The sequence below is a fragment of the Scyliorhinus torazame genome, chromosome 12, assembly GCF_047496885.1.
Source record: "Scyliorhinus torazame isolate Kashiwa2021f chromosome 12, sScyTor2.1, whole genome shotgun sequence".
Classification (NCBI taxonomy): Eukaryota; Metazoa; Chordata; class Chondrichthyes; order Carcharhiniformes; family Scyliorhinidae; genus Scyliorhinus; species Scyliorhinus torazame.
In genome coordinates, this window is record NC_092718.1 from 200484840 (window position 1) to 200508087 (window position 23248).

The 23248-nt window shown below is 46.4% G+C and overlaps 1 protein-coding gene across 1 annotated transcript in view; it reads right to left on the reverse strand.

Annotated features, from left to right (window-relative positions):
- The window catches only part of LOC140386865 (TNF receptor-associated factor 4-like), an 86165-nt gene that overhangs the window by 15261 nt on the left and 47656 nt on the right, over positions 1 to 23248 (reverse strand). The window contains exon 2 of the mRNA XM_072469651.1: positions 7070 to 7121. Coding sequence (XP_072325752.1) covers positions 7070 to 7121 — 52 coding nt within the window. The remainder of the gene's footprint in view (positions 1 to 7069; positions 7122 to 23248) is intronic.

Below are 23248 nucleotides of genomic sequence, written 5' to 3' on the forward strand. Positions count from 1 at the left end.
TCCTGTAGATGGTTTTATTTATACTCGCTGTGGTAGGTTCCAGAGTTGTGTGTGTGTGTTTCCTAACTTGGCCACTGATGAAAGCCATTATATTGTCAGCAGCTCAACTCTGACTCACAATGCACCTTTTTGATACAGTTCAGAGGTTTGAATGGTTTGATGGGGACCAATATTTCACTGGTAAAGAGGAAGAGTGTAAAATAGAAAATTGACAAAAGAAGCCAGCATTTAGAGGGTGCAGATTTCCGTTTCGTAAGAGTGTCGTTGAATATGGATTGGGGAGGCGATGGCCTGTTGGTATTGTAACTGGTCGAGTAATCCAGAGGCCAGGGCAACTCACAAGCGTGTGCGCATACACGAGATTCAGAGGGAACAATGCACGATCGGAGGGCTGTCCCAAGGGCCAGTCTGTGCTCCCGGCAGAGAGGATCATCGAAAGATTACCGTTCCCATTCCTGGCCTTCAAGGATTAAGCCACAAGGAGGGATTAAGCAAACTAGGATGGCATTCCCTGGAATTTAGACGGTTAAGCGATGATTTGATCAGTTTTCAAGATTTCAAGGGGAACTGTAAGGATAGATTAGGAGAAAGCATTTCTGCCGACTGGGGAGAGTAGAACTCAGGGATATCGTCAAGTCAGAAGCTTTGAAGGGTGATATTAATTTATCCAATTAAGGGGAAATTTAGCATGGCCAATTCACCTACCAGGGCACATCTTTGGGTTGTGGGGGCTAAACCCATGCAAACACGGGGAGAATGTGCAAACTCCACATGGACAGTGACCCAGAGCCGGAATCGAACCTGGGACCTCGGCGCCGTGAGTCAGCAGTGCTAATCACTGCAACACCGTGCTGCCCTGAGGGGTGATTTCATAATAATAATCTTTTATCGTCACAAGTAGGCTTATATTAACACTGCAATGAAGTTATTGTGAAAAGCACCTAGTCGCCACATTCCGGCGCTTGTTCAGGTACACTGAGGGAGAATTCAGAATGTCCAAATTACCTAACAACACGTCTTTCTGGACTTGTGGGAGGAAACCGGAGCATCCGGAGGAAATCCACGCAGACACGGGGAGAACAAGCAGACTCCGCACAGACAGTGACCCAAGCTGGGAATTGAACCTAGGTCCCTGAAGCTGTGAAGCAATATTGCTACCCACTGTGCTATTAGGAAACACTTCTTTATAGAAGCGGAGATAGAAGTTTGGAATTCACTTCCAGAAACTGAGAGTGATCAGAGATTCAAAATTAACAATTGATCGGCGATGGGTAAATTTGTATCAACAATGCATTATGGAGGAAATGGGGTAAGGGTTAGTATATGGAGAGAGGTTCCCCATCATTGATGGGCAGGACAGTTTCAGGGGCTAAAGTACCCACTCCTAGGGTCCTAGCTGTTTGCGAGGCCCCTGCTATTCCCTTCTCCTTACATTACAAAAAATGACCGTGCCACGAAAATAAATTTAATTGGTTACGATATTCTGACATTGTGAAACGTGCATTTTCCTTTTTGAAAAACGATGCAATTGGAAGTGCAGGGTTGGTGTGGAGAGGATCATGAGACAGCCTTTGGCTAGGGTGAGTGGGGAGTGAGGGGGGGGGGGGGGCAGCAGTGATACATCCCATACCCAAAGAGCAAGCTCGGAAAAAGCAAAAAGTAGATCGAAGCGATTTTTCATCTTGGAAGCCTTTCATAATTCTTTGCCTCAGCGTGATTTTCCAATTAACTTGCACGCCGACATCCTAGCTTCATGTCCCTGGCACAGCAACAACAAAAAGGAAAAATCGCAAGTTTTGCGGCTCATCTATCGGGGGAATAAGCAGACAGATTTCCTTTTCACTGGAGTCAGACTTTGTGCCAGAGGATGATGGAAACAAGCACCAAAAGCAGCTTTTTCCACAAGAGATCTGATGTGGAAGGACAGTCCCATCATTCATGCTCAGATTGTTCGACTTTACCTCATTTCCTTGCAATCTGTGACCCCGGTGGTGATTTGCTGCAGCTGCAGTTTCTTCAACCACGCAACAAGAAAGCATTTACTGAAACAGACTGTGGCTTTTCCTGTTGAAAGATATTGGAACCCCAACAGAAACCTTATTGTCCCCAGTGGCGGATGAACAAATGTATTCCGGGCCAGAAAGGAAGTGTGGGGAAAGGCTTGCGTTTGATGTAAAAACAAAGCAGAATAAAACCATCCTATTCATCCTGCATTATTACAGTGTGCACGCACACACACACTCGCAGGAGGAGGAAAGGGACACACTGGGGGCTTTCAAAGATAATTGCATGTACCCAAGAGCTCAAGTCAGTCAAGCGCGTAACTGTAGTTCCCGTTATTTTGCTCGCCCATCCCAATTTCAGCACCAGCTCCTGCTTTAGTCTGTGTCGTGAGCAACTCCAGCCCTCAGGAACCATCGCCCAAAACCCACTCATTATAGATCAGGTACCAGGCCAGAAATCAATTCTCAGCAGAATGTTGATTTCTTAGGGGCAGCACAGCTGGATGCACACCTGTCCTCGCCACATCTGCACACACTCTAGGAGGGCACCCACGTTCTGGTCCAGGAACCTCACTGAAACCAGCTGAGGATTATTACAGCTGCTGCTCTCCCCCCACCCCTCCCCAACCCCATTTTGACTCTTCCTCCAATTGTATTAATTCCATGGGCTGGATTCTCCGTCGGTGGGATCCTCTGTTTTGCCGGCAGTGCACTCACGCTCGCGGATTTCCCGATGGCGCGGGAGTGCGCACAATGGGAATCCCCATTGGCCGAATGCCGGGACAGAGAATACCGCTGGCGGCGGGGGCACGCTGCACCAGAAAGCGGGTACGGTGGGACATAGAATCCCGCCCCATGTCTTTTGGTAACTGACCCACCCACCACTGGGAACAGTTTTTCCCTATCTGCACTACTGAAGAGACCTTGTGGCACAATGGGTAGCATCCCAGCCCCTGGGCCAGAGGTTCCGGGTTGAGACTAACCCCAGGTTGGTCACGGCCAAACAGGTCAAGTTTCAGCCTGCAAATCTTTCCAACACATGCCAATGACAGGCGTTTTAAGATCAGGAGAGATTCCTGGTTAACCAAGCAATGGAAAGAATGATGAAGCCTCCGCCATCACTATCCATAGCTCTGAAGTACTACATGAATGTAAAAGTGCAAGTTGCCACAGCAACCTGGACTCTGAATGAACTGTAACACACCATAGATGGGCCGAATGGCTTACTTCTGTACTTCTATGCAGTTCTATATAGAACCAAGACAGGTAAATGGAGGTGTGATACAGATCGCTCATGATCTCACTGAATGACGGAAAAGGCTTGAGGACTAAATTGCCAACTCTTGTTTCTATGTTCCTATATCCCCCACTCCCTACTCCAGGACTACCAAGGCCAATTATGATGCCCAGTCCTGATAACAGCTCAGAGTCCTCTGGAAGGATCATTTAGTTCTGAAATATTAACTCTGTTTTGCTCTCAGATGCTGTCAGACCAGAGTTTATCCAGAATCTTCTGTGTTTGTATTTCAGATTTTCGGCAACCGCGGGATCTTGCTTTTGCCTGATAACACCTCTTTCGGTACAGACGAGGGATTTAACCTGGAAACCTCCGGTGTATTTTTCGGCCACAAGCAAGATTTTGCCACATGTCCCGCAGGAAGAGCTCATTTGTTTTTCTTAATGCAAACAATTTCAAGAAAGGGTAGCTGAAAACTGACCATTTACTTGAGGTAAAGCCAGGATGTCAGTGATTATGATGAAAGGTCATCGATCTAAAGTAGTAACTCTTGTTGTTTCTCTTGGCACAGATGTGAACGGCTTCCAGCATTTTCTGTTTTTAATGACAGGCTTGTCGCATCTTGCATTTGTTTTGGGGTCAAAAGTCAAGGACGTTTCCCTCAGTTTAAGAGCTTCAGCAGTTCTTTGTTGGGTCATTAGTTGAAGTGCCAAGTGCATGCTGGATGTATTATCAGTAGCTGAGACAGACAGAATCCAGCAAGAACCACACCCGGTATAAAACGCCAGAACTATGAGTGACAACAGGTAGTCCATGGCCCAGAGACCCCTTCCCTTAGGGCCAGTTGGCAACAGCTGTGGAGAGGAGAATGGAAAGTGGGGGGTGGGGGGGGGGAAATATAAAAGACCATCGCCTCATGTACTTCAAAGCCAACAGAAAGGTTTTTTTTAAATTATAAAATTAGAGCACCCAATTAATTTTTTCCAATTACGGGGCAATTTAGTGTGGCCAATCCAGCTACTCTGCACATCTTTGGGTTGTGGGGGTGAGACCCTCGCAGCCACAGGGAGAAAGTGCAAACTCCACATGGGCAGTGATCCAACAGAAAGGTTAAGGCAAGAGAGAGAGAGCGAGCTGAAAGATTCACAGCTTGGATAGAAGTGGGAGCAAGAGTTTTAAAAAGTTGAACACGTGAGGATTGACATCTAAAAAAAGAATGCTTCCAGGCAGCACGGTAGTTAGCACTGTTGCCTCAAGGCGCCCGCGGTCCCAGGTGCGATCCCGGCTCTGGGTCGCTGTCCGTGTGGAGTTTGCACGTTCTCCCCGTGTTTGCGTGGGTTTCGTCTCCACAACCCAAAGATGTGCAGGTTAGGTGGATTGGCCACAATAAATTGCCCCTTAAATTTGAAAAAATGATTGGGTATTCTAAATTTTAAAAAAAAAGAATGCTTCCTGGAACAAATGTTTTCGGAAATGAAACCGCTGCTGATGTCAAGAGATTGGGAAGGTAAAGGCATACGACAACAACAACAAACAAAATCTGCATTCATAGAAACTGCGAGAACAAATAAGATGCATTTCCCATACCTCTCCCTGCTTTGGGGTTTCACTGCCTGCTCAGATGGAAGAAGGGAAGCGATATCACAAAGTGCATCCGAGCGTTTATTGACAAATAGCTGCATTCACTGTGCTAATTTTTCAATCTACTAACTGAATGAATGAAGAAGTGATTTCAATCGCAATTCCTTTTGGCACCGTATCACGGGAGCGAAAGCTGGTGACGAGTTTAGAATAAATAGCGCCTGCAGTCCTCTGCAAACCGCCAAGACAAATGCCCATTTCTCTCTTTTCAGAGAGAAGTTGAGCTTGGCTCTTCAGCTGAAAGTCCGATGCTACTTAGTGGTCTCTCAGCCAATTAAGTAAAAGCTGCAGGGGGGCGGGGGGGGGGGGGGGGGGTGACAAACATGGGCCATTATCAAGGGCATCACTGTTCGAAAACTTGTTCACCACTCTCTAATGTCGTAAGCAAGTTGGACCTACGGAGCAACGTATGAAATCCTGAGCAAGTGCTGCTACTGGGCACTAGTTAATAGAATGTGACAGGAAAACTTTGAAATGCAAGAACATGCGGCACATTACATGAAGGAAAAACTTTATTAAAAAAAAATAATTCCTTAGCTCCTCTCAATTTCTGGTCAAAATAACCCAGTCCCCATTTATTATACCCGTCATAAAAATCTGGAAGAAATGACGACTGCCAAATATTTGAACAAACTGGCCATGCACTTGTGGTGGAGTGTCTGCTCTCGGTTACATCCTGTAAGCCATTCCCTTCTCCCCTCAGCCATTCCCTTCTCCCCGCCACAATAAAATGAAGACAAACACTAGCAGCCAAGACAGACCATCAGAAATCAGAAGGAGTGTTCTCCCAAAAGTAGCAACCAAAACAGAGTTGTAGTAATCCTGGAGTTTTCACAGAATCACAGAACTTACAGTGCAGAAGGAGGCCATTCGGCCCATGGAGTCCGTACCGGCCCTTGGAAAGAGCACCCCACCCAAGCCCACACCCCCACCCTATCCCCACACTTCCTCCTATCTCCGTAACCCCACCTTACCTTATTTTTTTGGACACGAAGGAGCAATTTAGCATGGCCAATCCACCTACCCCTGCACATTTTGGACTGTGGGAGGAAACCGGAGCACCCGGAGGAAACCCACGCAGACACGGGGAGAACGTGCAGACTCCTCACAGACAGTGACCCAAGCCGGGAATCGAACCTGGAACCCTGGCGCTGTGAAGCCATTGTGCTACCGTTTCTGCCAATGGTTTAATGGACAACTGGACGAGTCGTGTGTGTGACTGGTCCTGGTGGCCAAAAGGCTGTTGAAAATTACTTTACTGGACGTGGGCATCGCTGACTGGGCCAGCATTTATTGTCATCAAGGGACATTGCTGTGGATCTGCAATGACATTTAGGCCAGACCAGAATTTCTTCCCTATAGGAAATTAGTGAACCAGATGGGGGTTTTTTGGACAATAATCGAGACTGGTTTCATGGTAATCATTAGACTTATAATCCCAGATTTTTATTGAATTCAAATTTTAGCATCGGCCAGGATGGGATTCGAACATCGTTCCCAGAGCATTAACCTGGGTTTCCCGATTAATAGTCCAGTGACAATATCAATAGGCCATTGCCTCCCCACTGCCAGGTTCAATCATGTTCTGTGCCGAGTTGGGTTTTGACAACTGCCCTCGATGTCCTGGGCCAATGGGGAGAGGGAACCCAGCGAGAGAGAAATGCACCGGCACTTAATGGCTATCCAATGACCCCCGCCTGTCGTATCTGCACCGGTTAGGATGTTAGGCCTATTCAGACTCGCAGCAAAAGCTTAACTCGCCATCTAAGAGCACGTGGAAAGAGGGTAGACAAGGTGCACGGGAGAAAACCCCGAATGGGGAGAGAAGAAAGAAAAACCGTGACAGCTTTATTCATTTCACAAAGCACAGCAGCCAACCAGGAAGAGGGCCATTAAAAAAAAAACGAGCGTCCTTTGTAAGCTGCACAATAAAAGGGTAAAGATGATTGTGAGCCTGAAGGCGTGCTCATTACAACAATTACCAGAGCTGCAGCTGAGTGCTATTGGAGAATAAAACGACAAAGGCAGGACCCCCAAGATACAACAGCCCTGACTAGGGAGAGGTGCTGTACGGGCAGATGAGCTGCAGAAAATTACCTTCAGTGACTCAGACTGCCGAATTAGTGCAAGTAAAAGTTAAAGTTGCTGTGAGAGAAAAGGGCAATTTGCATTTGCGATGGTCATTTACCTTTGCGTAGTCAAGTGCAAGCTGGTCTTCGGGACATTTAAACACGCCCTCACTGCAATAAAAGAGAGAAAGAAGAACTGGTAAATGCACAGGCTGTGTACAGGACTAATAATTTAATATGTAACTGACAAGAGGGGAGGGAGATCTGTGGTCCCTCCAAGCATTTCCGTGGCAATTTTACCATTAGCGCTAATGAGGCATTTAGAGATGCAGGTTTTTAGTATTAACATAATGCTGTATTTATGCGTGTACTCACCTGCTCTACACAACAGATCATACACGTGCACAACCCTGAATCACAACTCAGCACGTCACAACGTTGGATGGGGTGGGGTGCTTATATTAATTGATGAGCAAGCAGACCAATTCAAAAGAAAAATCGAATTCTGTTTTATGTTCCCGTCTGAACTCCAGGGGGGGGGGGGGGGAAGAATCAGAGGCATTAAACATATTTGAGGTTTCTACCTCTTCATTCTCTTCGGCACTTATTTATTATTAGTCATAAAAATGTTACAGATGGAGTGGGTGGGGCAGTTGGTGGTGATGAAATGAGCCAGAGTTGGCACTCCCAATTTCCACAGATGCCGGTCCCGCCATTTTTTAAAAATTGGCCCAACAGCTCACTGGGAGGCCGACTGGAGTCAGGTGCAAAGTGCTCAAAGTAAAATTAGCTCCTCACACTTCCAGCCACCACATTGGAAACTAGTGTGCTCACGTTATTATTATCCGTGTATAAACATGCACAGTGATGGCAGAGCTCAGAACGCACAAGGCCATACAGTCCACACACCCCAGTTCGACCCGTCAGTGGTGTATGAGTATGAACGGGGTCGAATTGCTCCAAGCCACCAGCCTGCAAGGATGTGGAAAGTGAGCAATGGCTGTGCAAAGGTTTTCACACAATCCAAGGCTGCTGAACATACTCCCTCTTGCTGAATGAATTCAATTTTCCAAGTACAATTTCAAAGCGACCATTTAAGTGTAGGTAATCAAGACGCTGGCACAGTGGTTAGCACTGCTGCCTCACAGTGCCAGGGACTTCAATTCCGGCCTCGGGTGACTGTGACGAGTCTGCACGTTCTCCCCGTGTCTGCGTGGGTTTCCTCCAGGTGCTCCAGTTTACTCCCACAGTCCAAACATGTGCATGTTAGGTGGATTGGCCATGATCAATGCATGGGGTTACGGGGATAGGGCGTAGAGGGTTCTTTCAGAGGGGGAGTGCAAACTCGACGGGCTGAATGGCCTCCTTCTACACTGCAGGGATTCTATGATGTAAACCTTGCCAATTGTAGAGGAAGACGACAGTTTAATTTTGTTTATCATGCGACCTCCAACTGCAATCATTTCATCCCCAGGCGGGTCATCGGGGCTGGTACAGACTCCAGAACTTTCTCTTTTTAAAAGTTTTGTTCTATTTTCATAATGTGGATTAAAAGAGTCATTCATTTTTATGTCCGCGCACGGATCAGCAATAATTTTATAATTATGGAAAGATCCATTTAACAACCGGTTCTCTATGACTGGGTTGGTGAGAAGCAGTGAATCGTTCATGCAGCGGAGTGCACTAACAACTTCAAAAACCTTCTTTGTAAACTGTGCTGCAAACATCTACAGCTTGAAGAAAGAAAAAAGAAGAAAAACATAAGTAGTTTTGTCTCTTTCCCCCTCATCGCTATTGGTTGTCTAGAAGCACGGATTACCTACTGTCGTGTTGGGTGTTCCGCTATACAGACGAACCAACACGGTTGCAGATAGTACAACTCTGTTTTATTACTATCAATAACATCATCTGTAAACTTATGACTGTGGTTCGTTCTTTACCCTTTAACCTGTAGACCCAGCCCTTACACTATCTTGGAGAGGCACTCAGCACATGGTGTATGTCTGAGTGGCTTGCTGTGAGCTCTGTGCCCCGAGCTGTCTCCTGCTGGAATGAGCGGGAACTGTGGTGTTCCCCGTTTTACAGTGCGTGTGCTCTTGCTTGTGATTGGCTGTGATGTTGCGTGTGTGTTGATTGGTCCGTTGATCTGTCCATCAGTGTGTATGTGTGTTTGCACCATGATGTTTATCTGCACCATGATGTTTATCTGAATATCATGACACCTACAACATCCTATTCCTGTTAATGTGACTGGCGGTGTAGAAAATAGGGCCCAGTGGGCCATTCAGCCCTTCGAGCCACCTCAAGATGATCAAGGCGGATCCTCCATCTCAACAACATAATCCCGCCCTTTCTCTCGACACCTTTTAGAGGCTAATTATCTATTTCCTTCTGAAATATATTCAGTGACTTGGCCTCCACAGCCTCTTGTGATGGGGAATTCCACAGGTTCACCACCCTCATTTGAGTGAAGAAATTTCTCCTCGTCTCAGTCCTAACTACAGACCAAATGCTGGAAAAGTGGGGTTTAGGCTGGATGGATCATATTCTGGCCAACAAACACATGGGCCAAGTGACCACTTCCTGTGCCATAAACGTTGAACGCCTATACATTATGTCAAACTAGTGTGGCCTCAAATGGAGTATTGCGTCCAGTTCAGTGCACCACACTTTAGGGAGGGTGCAAGATATTGAGGGCCTTCACCCAACAGGTGTTGACTGCGTTTGGATTCTGCGATCAGATCGGTTGATGTTTTAAAAAAAAAAATAATTTAGAGTACCCAATTTTTTTTTCCCCAATTAAGGGGCAATTTAGCGTGGCGAGTCCACCTACCCTGCACATTTTTTGGGCAGTGGGGATGAAACCCACACAGACATGGGGAGAATGTGCAAACTCCACACGGACAGTGACCCAGGGCCGGAATCCGAACCCGGGGTCTCCTCAGTGCTGCAGTCCCAGTGCTAACCACATGGCGTCCCTGATTGGTTGATTTCTGCCGCTGCTTGGAGCAATCCTCTGTTCAAGGGGTCCACGCCACAAAGGAACTGCTTTGACAAATAATCGCCTCATTCTTACAGGAGCTCTTCATTCAAATAGATGTGCAGGTTAGGTGGATTGGCCATGATAAATTGCCCTTAGTGTCCAAAATTGCCCTTAGTGTTGGGTGGGGTTACTGGGTTATGGGGATAGGGTGGAGGGGTTGACCTTGGGTAGGGTGCTCTTTCCAAGAGCCAGTGCAGACTCGATGGGCCGAATGGCCTCCTTCCGCACTGTAAATACTATGACTATGAAATAAATATCTGACTCAAAACGTGGGTCTTTGACAACTTGAAAGACACCAGATTCCCTGCCAAGTCCAACAGAACACAGCCAGTCACTTTATCAGGAATGGGAAGTTACAGGCAATCCATGCTTCTCGGCAATCCTAGAATACAAACTACCGACCCTCGATTTCCCAAATGGCAGAATAGGCTGATATGCAGGTTTTCCTTGCTGACATGCACTTCGTGCACTCTGAAAATGCAGACAACGTGCTCACTTACAGAGTTTGTGTCCCTGGTGCAGAAGACCCTGGGGGGCTCCATGGTCTGAACACGTGGAGGGGGAGAAGAAGGTGTCGTTTCAGCTGCCAGCGAGCAATGGCCTCCTTCCAGCATCGCATGTGGCTTAATTTTGTGAAAGCGGTTAATTATAGCCAGAAAATACCAACAATTGATTAACTCAGGCCTGCTCTAAAATTAAGCCCGCTCTCTCTCTCTCTCGCACGCCAGCCCCCACCACCATCTCTAAGCCTTTTTGTTTCCCGCAGCGTTTAACACAGAGATGGCAGCAGAGGCACTCCGGACCATGGGGTTGCACGCCGACAGTGGGTTAACACCGTCAGGAAAAAGGAGAAAATTAAGAGAAGTCCAGAAAAGTTCAAGAAGAAAAAAAAGCGACAGCTCGCGTTCCCGATTCAAACGGTAGCTCGCACACACGCAGCAAATCAACTCTTTTAGGAAGGCAAGGAGCAAATTGGAGGGAAAGTATCAGACCATGTGATCCATGCAATCTTGTGATTGACTGCCGTCATCTCAGTTCCGCAGTCAACGGCCAGAATGCATTGCATGTCAAGAAAGTGCGCGCACAAAACCAAGACTTTGGTCGCCTGATCTAATATCTTATGTAGCCCGGTGTCGTATTTTGTTTTATAATGCTCCTCTGGAGCATATTGAGATGTTTTATATCAAAGGGTTCTATATAAATCCAATTCATTGCTGTTGACTCCAAACAGCTGCCTGGCCCCGAAGACAACACAAGTGTCCGGGTATCAGCATCATACAAAAGATGGCCATTCGGTCCATCGAGTGGGCGACGACTCTTTGAAAGACCTATCCAATTAACCCGACTGCCATACCTTTTCCCCACTGCCTTGCAATAATTAATCTTTTTAACTGTAATGCCAATCCCCCTTTCAAATATATTAAATTTGGAAAAGGTTAATCTGTGACCTAAATAAATGCTACGCACTTGGAAAGGTTTTGATTATATATAGTTCCCATTTCTTTTAAGTATAGTGTATCATGACACTCTGGTTTATTAGTGTGTTAATGGCGCCTACATCCCGATCGCTACTCCTTCAGCGCGATCACTTTAAAGTTACTGAATGCCAATCTGCTGCTAATTACTAAAGGATAGTTCCCTCTAGTTCAATTATTATTCAATTGGGTTTGGGTGGATGATGGAGGGGATTCCCATATCTCTGGAAACTTTGCCGTCGTTTAAATCCAAATTGGAAGCCTAATGCCGCTAAACTGCCAATGATGCGTGTCCACTCCGGCATTACAAATGATGTGACAAGTGCTTCGAGTGTGTGGATTGACAATTAAATCCAATTCCACGCTCTCGCCAATTTAAGCATCAGTACCGTTGCTGTGTAGTTGTTAAACGCTTTATTATTTAACATCACAGTTCCCGTCATTGCCCCACAGCACCTCCAAATGAATTTCTATCCAAACCCACTCTATTAAGTGCATACTAATAATGGTACTCTGTTCAAGTACATCCCACAAAAGCACTTCACCCTCTCGCAGCAGACTGATGTCCTTGGCCTATAATTACCTTGGTTTTTTTAAAAAAACTGTTGGGTCAGTATAATGTTTATTGATTAGCCGTTGACAGTTAACTGGTCAAAATGTCAAGAGATGTCCCAAGTGGTCATTTGACTGTACTAAGTAAACACACAAATAATCTTCTCCAAAATGGCTCCCTGTGGGAGCCGTCAGACCATGCGAATCAGCAAGGGTATTCACACAACTGCTGGGGAAGAGTTCAATTAGCCCGGCCCTGGCAGAGGTTATGGTGATGGGGCTGGGGCTATAGATGCTGCAACATTTTGCACTCCGAATGATGCGCGAGAGAAAATGAACTTGCTGCCTGCCACAACGGGAGCCACGCTACTGCGTGACCGACATCCATTACATCCCCCCCCCCCCTCCATCCCTCACCAATTTATATCACTGCCCTCTTCTGAAACTTGTTATTTCTTTGTTCCTTCACAGGCTGCAGGCGTCACCAGGCAAAAGCCGGCATTTGTCACCCATCGGCAATTGCCCTTGAACCGAGGCGGTTTGCGAGGCCATTTCAGAGGGCAGTTAAAAGCCAACCACACTGCTGTGGGTGCGGAGTTACATGTAGGCCCGATTGTGTAGCGATGACCGATATCCTTCCCTGAAGGGCATTAATAAATCGGCTGAGTTTTTAAACCAACAAATCGATGACAGTCAGCATGACTCGTCTTCAGAGATGGTTGGTCACCATGACCGAGACCAGATTTATTCATTAAATTTAAAATCTATTAGCAGCCGTTATGGGATTTGAACCCATGTCGCCAGAGCATTAGGCTGACACTCTGGATTACTGGTCTAGTGACATTACCATTACGATACTGATTCCTTGCGAGGATACACCTCTCCCCATGGGTAAGCAGAACATTTTGCAGTCCATTGCCCACAAGGCCATATTCCTATAAGAGTTCTGACAGCGAGTGAGCTTTAATGTGTTACTTGAATACAAGGGGCATCCTTGCCCTAATCCAGTCCTCACTTCGCACCTGCATTGCTGAGCTGTAACGTACAGATGCATAAATTCACACTTAACACTGCACTATCAACTCTCTCCTCCGCCCCAGCATCCCTAAGTGCTTCCGTTGTGTCAAATGCACTTTGATGCAAAGTACTGTTCCTACGTGAGAAAACTAGGAATGACAAAGCTAATCAGGAGTGAAAACCTTGCTCAATAAAAATAAGAGCCATTGGAGGGAGCCAGAGGTTCTTACAATTTGCTTTTGGCGCATTCTGCAGTTAATTAAGACAGTACAACTTCCCATTGAGAAAATGATGTTGAGTGTTGTAGAGATAAAACATTTACCAAGGAGCCCCACTTAGATCCTGTTCCAGCATTTGAAGCTCATCAAGGCGACTAACAAAGCAAAAAAGGAATCAAAAAGCACCAACTCCGGCCTGTCTATGTAATCCACCCCCAACAGGGCGAGATTAAAATTATCGGCATATTTTTCAGGGGGCTGCTCTTTTGTATTTTCAGATATTCAGAAAGTACCACAGCCGTGCAACAGAAGACTGAAGAGACATCACTTCTTTGAATAAATCTGCATCAAACAGCCACGTTAGCAGAACAGCAATGTGTGGAAAACTGGTGTTGCCCCTCTAAAGAACTGCCTTACCGCTGGTGTCCTCAAAAGAGTCACATTGTAACTTCGTCTCCCTTTTGGCACGAACAGATTTAGCCGCAATAATGAATTAAAAGGGGCTGCTGCAAATTTCAGAACAGCTGCTTTAAACATTTAAAAACCACCAGAAGTTAAGAGTCGCTGTTTTTAACGTAACGTAAGGGGGCCAGTGACAGGCAAAGAGCGTTGGGATAGGATGAATTGGCTCAGCAATATACAACTTGATCTGTTGCTTTGTGGATGGAACACTCAATATTCTACTTTACCCCATGTTACGTTTTCTGCTATTTATGTACCTGGGGTAGATATGGGAATTGCACTTGTGTTGGAGGTATTTTCCTTTTCCAACTCGGTCTCTGGAACGTTCACTTTACAAGGGGGGCGGGGGGATGTATCAGGATGTTTAACACCGCACTCTGGCGGGGGCAGGCCTGGATGACACATTGGTGTCCGAGTGGCACATTGGTGTCCGGGTGGCACATTGAAACGGTGTCCAACATCACTGACCCACAATTGAGGAAAGAACGTGATCTGCCTGAAAATGGAGCTCTGGGAATATTCTGAGGCTGGACGATGGACCCGCCACCAGGACAAGCAAATCTGGAAAGTCCACCTGTGGATGTCCCCCCCCCAAACCCCACCCAATGCTGTGGTGTTCTAGGGTCCAGGGTTACCCTGTACTCCGGAGGTAGCCCTGGGCATTGTTCACGTGAATCCCGACATCTGCACACCATGGTGTTCCATGTTGGCGTGTGTGCCCACTGGCATCGCAGAGAACCTGCCGGGGTGGGGTGGGGGTGGGGGAGGCATGCTATTAATGTGAGGCAAATGAGGTTCACGCCAACCTCTGGCCAAAAGGTAGAGCCAGCGCTGCAGAAAAATGACCACTTAGGCAAAAAAAGTGAGCGTTACCCAGAGAACAGCACCTCAACAAAGTTTCAATATTAGGAGCAGGGCAGGCAAGAAAATAAAAAATGAGGGTGTGAAATCAGGCTTTGGAAGAATACGAGGCACGGCTGGGGGAGTTCTCTCATCAACCTTCTGATGCCTTGAAGAGTGGATGCATTTTTAGGCAGCATTATTTATCATCTGTGCAAACATTTGACAATATTACGTTTTGCATAATCAGGGTCCAGGAGCGTTGAGACACATTAACCATGAGCAGCCAGCAATGAATTTCTTCTATTAGATCTGGTAGCTTAACTTACGGATTAGAAGGCTTCATGAAAATTAATTTGTGCAGCAATTTGGGAGTACAGAGGATAGCTCTGCCCATACACAACAACAATGCAAAAACAACAAGACCCACCCCTCGCCCACACCCACCCCCTCGCACCCATGTCTGCCCTGCAAGTTTAATTCCAATTTTAAATATGGCTAACAACCTGTGTGTATGCCTTATAAATGTAGAGGGAGGACTTCTTTAGAAAACCCACGTGGAGCAAGACATGTCACCAGTCTGCTTAAAAAGAAACGTTTTCTGAAAAACTCAACCAGAATCAAGTCCCAGAGTAGCGGCCCGATTCATTGAACCTGATTTGTGGATGTACGATATGAATTTGGCACCAAGAACCATTGCTGAGCCCCATCCATAGCAACACAATCTCTGTTGTTTAAATGTTTTGAGAAATGGAGAAACTGTGCAAAACACACTTATTCTAGAGTTGTGGAGATGCATGAAATCACCCACTGTCCAGGAACAAACTTTGTACAATCTTCACTTTGTAGCCTCTTTGAGAAGAGTAAATAAAATCTGTTTCAGCTCTCGACTGGATGTAGCTGCGGTTTCCTGGACCTTTTTCAATAATTACTATTTAATCCTCATTGAAGTCTAATCCCACAGCCTGAAATTCTGCTGATCTCTAATCTGATTGTTTTGGATGATAGGTGCGTTTAAACTCTTAATAGCCAAATCTTGCAGATTTGGCAAATGCCCTCTGCTTCAAACTGTCTACAGACTCTCTCTGTCCACTCTCGTGGATCAAGTATGGCCACATGTGGGAGGTATTAAGAGTTACCCAAACATATATAGCAGTACTTCGACAAGGGGTGTAAAAATTGGGGGAAACGTTCAAGAAATCTACAGGAATTCTGTACTTCCAATTGTCAAATATTGGGAGCGCACTGAAATATGACTTGCAATTGCGTGAATCTGGAAACTGCGGTGATAATCCGAAGTTTTACGAAAATGGACCACTATCCTCGTGATGAACTAAAATGAAGATGACACTGTTGTAGAAGTTTGCTGATGCATTCTCTAGATTAGGGATTTACAGTAAATGAGTTTTTATAGAATGCGGTTACTGCAGTTTTAATATCAGAATTGAGTGTTGGGTGACTAAACAAAGTGAGTTTTATTTTAAATTTACATTTAACTTGTTCCTTTTTTAGAAAAAATTGATTCAGTTGGATATTTTGGCAGGTGGTCTAGTTCATTTTCTGAAGGTTTATAGGCGCTTGAGAGAAATAAACGTGCAGAGCTACAAGCCTAGAGCTGGTGAATGGACTGACTGGATTCATAGAATCCTGAGTGCAAAAGAAGGCTATTCGCCCCATTAAGTCTGCATCGACCTTCTGAAAGAGCACACTACCAAGACCCACTCCCTCACTCAATCCCCATAACCCCACATAACCTTTGGACAATTAGGGGCAATTTAGCATGGCCAATCCACCTAACCTGCACATTTTTGGATTGTGGGAGGAAACCGGAGCACCCGGAGGAAACCCACGCAGACACGGGGAGAAAGTGAAAACTCCATACAGTCACCAGAGGCCGGAATCGAACCCAGGACCCTGGTGTTGTGTGGCAGCAATGCTAACCACTGTGCGTCCATGCCTTATAAAGAGCTGGCATGGATTCAAAGGGCTGTAGGGCTCCCTTCTGCATCGTAATAACAGTTACGGTTACTATGCAGCAGGCACATACACCTCATTTGCATGTCCTGTTTAAACCAGTGCTGATTCAATGGATTCCAACATGGTGGGTCAGATAATCAATCGCAGACGTGGGTAGAGTTTCTTGTTCACGTTGGAAGTCTCTGAATCACTAATTACAGAAACGCCCACCACAAACACATCTCCAAAACTAAAAATGATGTAAACATTTATCATTCACCTTGTGCCCTGAACTGACTCAATATGAAAGCACGTCACTTGCAAACAGTGTTTGAAAGGGTGAATTAGGTCAGGGAGTTGCCTACATTTTTGGATTTGTCACATTTCCACGAAGCACATTTCTATTAACAGCTGATGGAACATTTCTTCCTCACTGGAGTCAAGGCGACTGTGGCTCGTGCCTTGGGTGAATGCTCGACCTGTAAAGTTTCCAAGTGTATTTTCTCCCACTGTTTTGACGTTTGAGAGAGACCAGGAAACACAAGTTAAACCGTGTTGAGGAACAGTTAAAGAAATGCAAACACTTGCTCACAAATGTCAACACTTTATCGTTTAAAAATGAAGTAAATTGGCTTTGCTTTTGTGAAATGGGCTAGAAGCTTAGCACTGCATCATTCTATGTTTATTCACAACACTGTGCTGTCAGCCATACTATACACATCTCCCTGTGAATGTTATGCTTTCCCTCTTGCTCATTCTCTGTGGCAAGCTACATCGGCAAAGCAAAAGCTGAAAATGCGTCACCTCCAGTACGGCATTGCCATTCGAAGTCTCCCTGTGGTCTCAGTGACAGCAAGCGTTTGCCAATGCAGGTTCATTGGCCCATGGGGCTGATTCAGATTCCAGTTTCAACAGCTCGAATGTTGAAACATAGGCAGTAAAAAGACATTTTGCACTTGCTACCAGGAGCTGATGTAGGCCTGGTGCCTTCTACAGAGCATGGCAATGGGGTTTTTTCACGAGAAAAAGACCTCTGCAAGTCAATGAAGGTGGTTGTCACCACACTCCTGTATTGCAGTGAAATCTGGACTGTGCATCAGCAACACTCAAGGATGCTGAAGAGGGCGGCACGGTGGCTAGCACTGCTGCCTCACAGCGCCAATTAAATTGCGCCTCCCCCGGTCACTGTCCGTGTGGAGTTTGCACATTTCCTTACGCCAGGTCCTGTTTTCTCAAGACTCCAAGCGTTCCAGGGCAGGACAAAGAAAATGCTTCAAAGACACTCTGAAGCTCTCCTTGAAGCATGGCGGCATTGACATTGATGATTCGGAAGAGCTTGCCGCTAATTTTTCAGAATGGGGGGGGTGGGGGGGACGGACGAAATGGAAGCATACCCTGCAGTCCCGATCCCTCTACCTGTTGGCTGTCCTACCCCATTGTGCCCAAAGATCTGAGGGTCGAGAACCGGCCTGCTCAATCACATGGAGACCCCATGGCGGAAGCACATGACCCTGCGTGGGTGCCATCTTGAATCGGGGGCAGCAAACAATGATGGTGAACTAGGCCTGATGTTCAGTGAAGAATGTTGCAATATCCCCCACCTTCATCTCTCGCGCTAGACAAGTATGTTACCCAGAAATCATGGCATGCTTGTACGCTCTTAAGTGGTGGCACACACAAAAAGGTGGGATGAAATGACAGAACGCCATCACCGAAACACTGCTTAAAAATAGCAGAAACCCATAATTAAAACTAGATAAACCCAAATCCAAGTCACCCTGTGGCTCTAGACATCACAAGCCGAAGGAAGCGTTTTTGTTGTGCAAGTAACACAAAATTAAATCTTAATTTGTTTTACATGCACACAAAGTCTGTCGCAAACCTACTCCACTCTGATTTAGTGTTGAAAGGCTCACTAGCCAAAATAGCAAACTAGCCAAAAAGCTTGTCACCTCTAAAAGCAGCAATTGAATGAACACTTTGCTGTTGTAGGACCCAGATAATGCGGCACTCCCTCAATACTGCGGGCGTAAGCATCATCATGGAGTGGTTGCTCAAGCCCACAAGAGATTTGAACTTGTAATCTTTTAGCTCAAATGGCAAGAGTGTGAACAGCCGAACTGAGATGACGGCATGTTGGCATAGTGGTTAGCACTGCTGCCTCACAGGGCCAGGGACCCAGGTTTGAGTCCGACCTCAGGTGACTGTGTGGAGTTTGCACAATCTCCCCCTGTCAGCGTGGGTTTCTTCCGGGTGCTCCAGTTTCCTCCCACAGCCCAAAGATGTGGATTGGCCATGATAAATCGCCCCTAGGTGGGGATGGGGTGGGGGATTGGTCCTGGGTGGTGTGCTCTTTCAGAGGGTCAGTGCGAACCCAATGGGCCAAGTGGTCTCCTTCTGCACTGCAGCGACTCAGTGATTCTATGACACTGGTTCTAACTGGTTTTACTATGGTCCAAAGCCACCTCCTAAAATATCTTTGAAACCGAAAAGTATCGGGAGCCAACAAGATCAATGAAAGCTCGTTAAACTGACGACCGCTACATCAAAAAAAAATTAAACATCAGAATCATCGACAGCCAGAATAGCTGCGGTTTTGATGACAAATGACTCAGTTACCAGCAGTGTCAGCTTCAGTACAGAGCCTACACTTGTGGATTCTGTCAAACACCCCCATGCCTACCAGGACCTGCATGCAGGGAAATGATTGATGGCAACAGTGCATTAGAGAAAGTTCCTGCCAGATTAATGGCAACTCCAAGTCGTGGATCCAAATGCACAATCACAAAAGGCATTAGGGTGCAGATCTGCATATAAACATGTCAAGGCGGACAGAGTGGGTTAATGCAGCAATAAGGAAGGTGAAAAGAGGGCCACAAGGAGCCTTTTGTCCTGATCGGTCCACCATACTAAATCCGAGCACTGAGGAATTGAGGTTAAGTGGCTGAAGATGTTACAATCCAATTAAGAGTGAATATAGAAACCATCTAATGGTGCAGGGCGCAGTACAGCATGTCAGGATGTAAAGCGATAAATATATCCAGAATTTAAAAACAGAGCATTGTTTTCCCCCAGCCTAATTGTCATTGAATTGCATTTAAAAGAGCAGGCAGGCAGACACGAGCTGTAAAAGTGTACTTGTACTGACGTATAAAGATTGGGTTTAGAACAGTGATATTAAAAAATGATAGCTACTGAGCAGTCAGTGTGGACCTACAGGGAACAGTCATCGTTCTGTGGAGCGGATACCATCGCTTTCCTTGTTCAGCTGTAGCCATGAGTAGCTTCGAGAGGAAAAAGTTAACTAGCAGGTCAAACACTTAAATGCAATTCTGGGGAGGGATAATTGGCGTCAAAGTTGTTTATGTGGAGGCCTTTGAGTGACTGCGAACTCTTTCACAGGAACCATTCTTGCCGTTTGACCCAGAAACTGGCTTTTTGCCCCGCCTCATTAAGCGACACGGTTGACTTGGTTATCAGCAGGACTTTGGGCCGTCTCCAGACTTGCGGTTACGCAATGGGCAACTCCCAGTCCCAGGTGGGGCATCCAGGTATATGCCAGCAGGCAGCGATAGTTCTTCTATCCTGATCAAGTGACAAGCTTGGGCGTGGCACCTGTGGGCCTCTGGCACCAGTGTTCCCACTTGTGGGTGTTGCCCACCCCCAAGCACCAACCCTAGCCTTTGACCCCCATCCCTGAAACGCCAGCACTGACAAAAGTGGCCTTCACCCTTCACACCGACCTTTCTTTCTACTAGGTCCCAGGAGCCGGTTCCACTTCACCAGTTATTTATGCTCGTCTTTCTACCAACCTATACCCTCACCCCTTCAGCTACCGCCCACTGTTGTCTCAATTAACAAATGATAAGGCTACTGATGCAAGACTAAAAGTTACAACGTGAAATAAAAAAGAAACTTCAAACAGGAAAATGATATTTATTTTCTAAAACGGTACGGGCAGATGTGCAATTATATATATATAAATATATATATAGTGCGGATTTAAAAACAATACATTGCAGTTGATTTCTTTGTTTTTCAGAGTTATTGGGCTGGATTCTCAGCCCAATTCGGTTACCCCAGCCACGTGTTTCTTGACGGTGCGTCGCTCGTTGCCGCCGCGATTCTATACACCCGCCGCTTGTCAATGGGATTTGCTGTTGAAGCCACTCCACGCTGACAGGACACTCGTGAGCAGAGGTGTGATGCCAACGGGAAAATTGAATCGCAACAGCCTTGAATTCCGGCCATAATCAGTAACTTGAGGGATACATTTGGCCTTGCTCCAGGTGCTTTCGTTTGGCCAGGACTTGTACGTGGACGAACATTCACCCGAGTGGACACGGTGGTTTTTCCGAGTAGGTTCTGAGCGGCACACTTATACAGCCAATCACCAACAGGGCAATTTTCTTGGGTTGCCGATATCAACTCTGCCATTTAACCATCTCCTTTTACATCAGTTATGGGTTGGATTCTCCGCTGTCGGGATTTTCCGTTTTGCCGGCAGCGCACCCACGCCCAGGGATTTCCCGACCTGCCCACAATGGGAAACCCCGTTGGCCGGCCGGCGAGACAGAGAACCCCGCCACCGGCGGAGGCACGCCGCAACGGGACAGAGAATCCCGTCCATGATCTCATCAAATGGCGACGCAGGTTCAAAGGGCTGAATGGCCTACTCCTGTTCCTATTTCTTCTGGTCTTGCATTGTACACTCAGCACATTTACAGGTCACAATTTCTTTTCTCGTTTCTTTTAAAATTCTGATCCACCCCAGTCCCTCACTTGCCCTTGTACTGTTTCATCTGCAACATCTGAATCTTGACTAAGGGTCCATATCCGGAACACATTATCAGATGTTTCCTGGCCTGCTGAGTGTTTCCAGATTTTCTAGTTTTTAAAAGTTTCAGATTTCTGGAGACAGATATATCTCTCTGTGATAGAGTGACCCCTGCTTAACACAAGGGCGCCTATCAGGCTGCGATACACCTTGCAGTCAGATAGGCCACCACCCCGTGCCTCAGTAACTTCACCAGGCCACTGACCCTGAACAAGGTCAGTGTCCCAATGCAGGAGGTGGCTGGCTAACAGTTTTGCACTGGTTTTATGGAAAATTGCAGAAGGAGGGTTGCCTAAAACTTCCCACTGAGGAGCTCGTATCGGAGCACAGCAATTTCTGGATATCAAAGGGGTGTCACATCATTTAAAAAAAAATCACTTGACCTGTTCATCAGCCCCACACGTTCAAACAAACTGAGCAACAGTTTGGTTAAATAAAAGTAACGTGATCGCAGCGGTTGGAGCAGATTCTTTAGAGACTCGCGTACAGAGGAAAAACCGTCCCTTCGGTAAATGAAGGTGTGATGAACGGTTACTGTAACACTGTACCCTTGTCATCATGCAAGGTGATGTCCCCTTTAAGACCGGGCTTGGAACCCTGGGGAACTCCGCCTCCGCCCATCTGGGCGCTGTATATAAGGGGCCGCCTTGTGGGCAGTGCAGCTGTTAGCACACGTCTCGGCACTAGTTTAGTTCTTAGTTTATTAAAGCCTTCTTTACTGTTTACACTCTAAGCGTCGTTATTGAGGGTACCACAGAAGGATTACCGTAAGAGCATCAATGACTGGAGTCAATGTTAAACTGAAAACGTTCCAACGATTCCTTAACCAAGTAAATCAGAGCTCCCTTGGTTTGGAGTTGGAGTAACTGGCAGCCACTTATCAGCTCCCTCAGGTTCAGGGTTAAAACCAGACTCCCTTATTCTGGCCACAGGATCGGCCTCGATTTCTTGTGAGATCTGCCTTGGCCTCGATGGATGAGGCTAGTCAATTTGACAGACCAATAGGGAGCTGGCTCAGGGACCGGTCTCCTAGAAACCAGATTAAAATAGCAGCAATTAAAAAGAAGCCTGGATCTTGACGGTTAAAATCGAATACAAAAGGTTCCCTTTTTTTCCATCGCTTACTTTCTATCTCAATTCTGCAAAAGAGCATGTTTTGTACATTCCCTCCAGTGTGTAATCCTCAGGCACATTTACAAAAGTTCAGTAGAAGCTGCCTGTGCCGGGCAGAATGCCAAAGCTGTCAGTGCCCTGGTATCTGTTTCATTTCCATGTCTCCCCCCCATCCCTGCAACCTAACCCCATTTCACAAATTAAGTGACAACAGGCCAAATCCTAAACTACTGTACTTCGTAAGTAATGGGCTTCATTTTCCGTCTCGTCAGGGCTTGGTTGTGACAGGGCCCGCATTGCACGAAGTTACTGCTTTTTTTAAATCCTCAAGGTTGAACAGTTATTTTATCAAGCACACACTGACATATAGTGGGACAGGCAAGAGGAGATCTGGACAAGCTGAGCTTGCAGTTTGTGTGAAGAGGAATGAATGAATACGAAGAGGCTATTCAGCCCCTCGCGCCTGCTCCGCCATTCAGATTATTCATAGAATTTACTGTGCAGGAGGCCATTTGACCCATCGAGTCTGCACCGGCCCTTGGAAAGCCCACACCTCCACCCTATCCCCATAACACGGTAACCCCACCTAACCTTTCTGGACACTAAGGGGCAATTTAGCATGGCCAATCCACCTAACCTGCAGATCTTTGGACTGTGGAAGGAAACCGGAGCGCCCGGAGGAAACCACATAGACAGGGGGAGATCGTGCAGACTCCGCACAGACAGTGACCCAAGTCGTGAATCGAACCTGTGACCCTGGAGCTCTGAAGCAACTGTGCTAACCA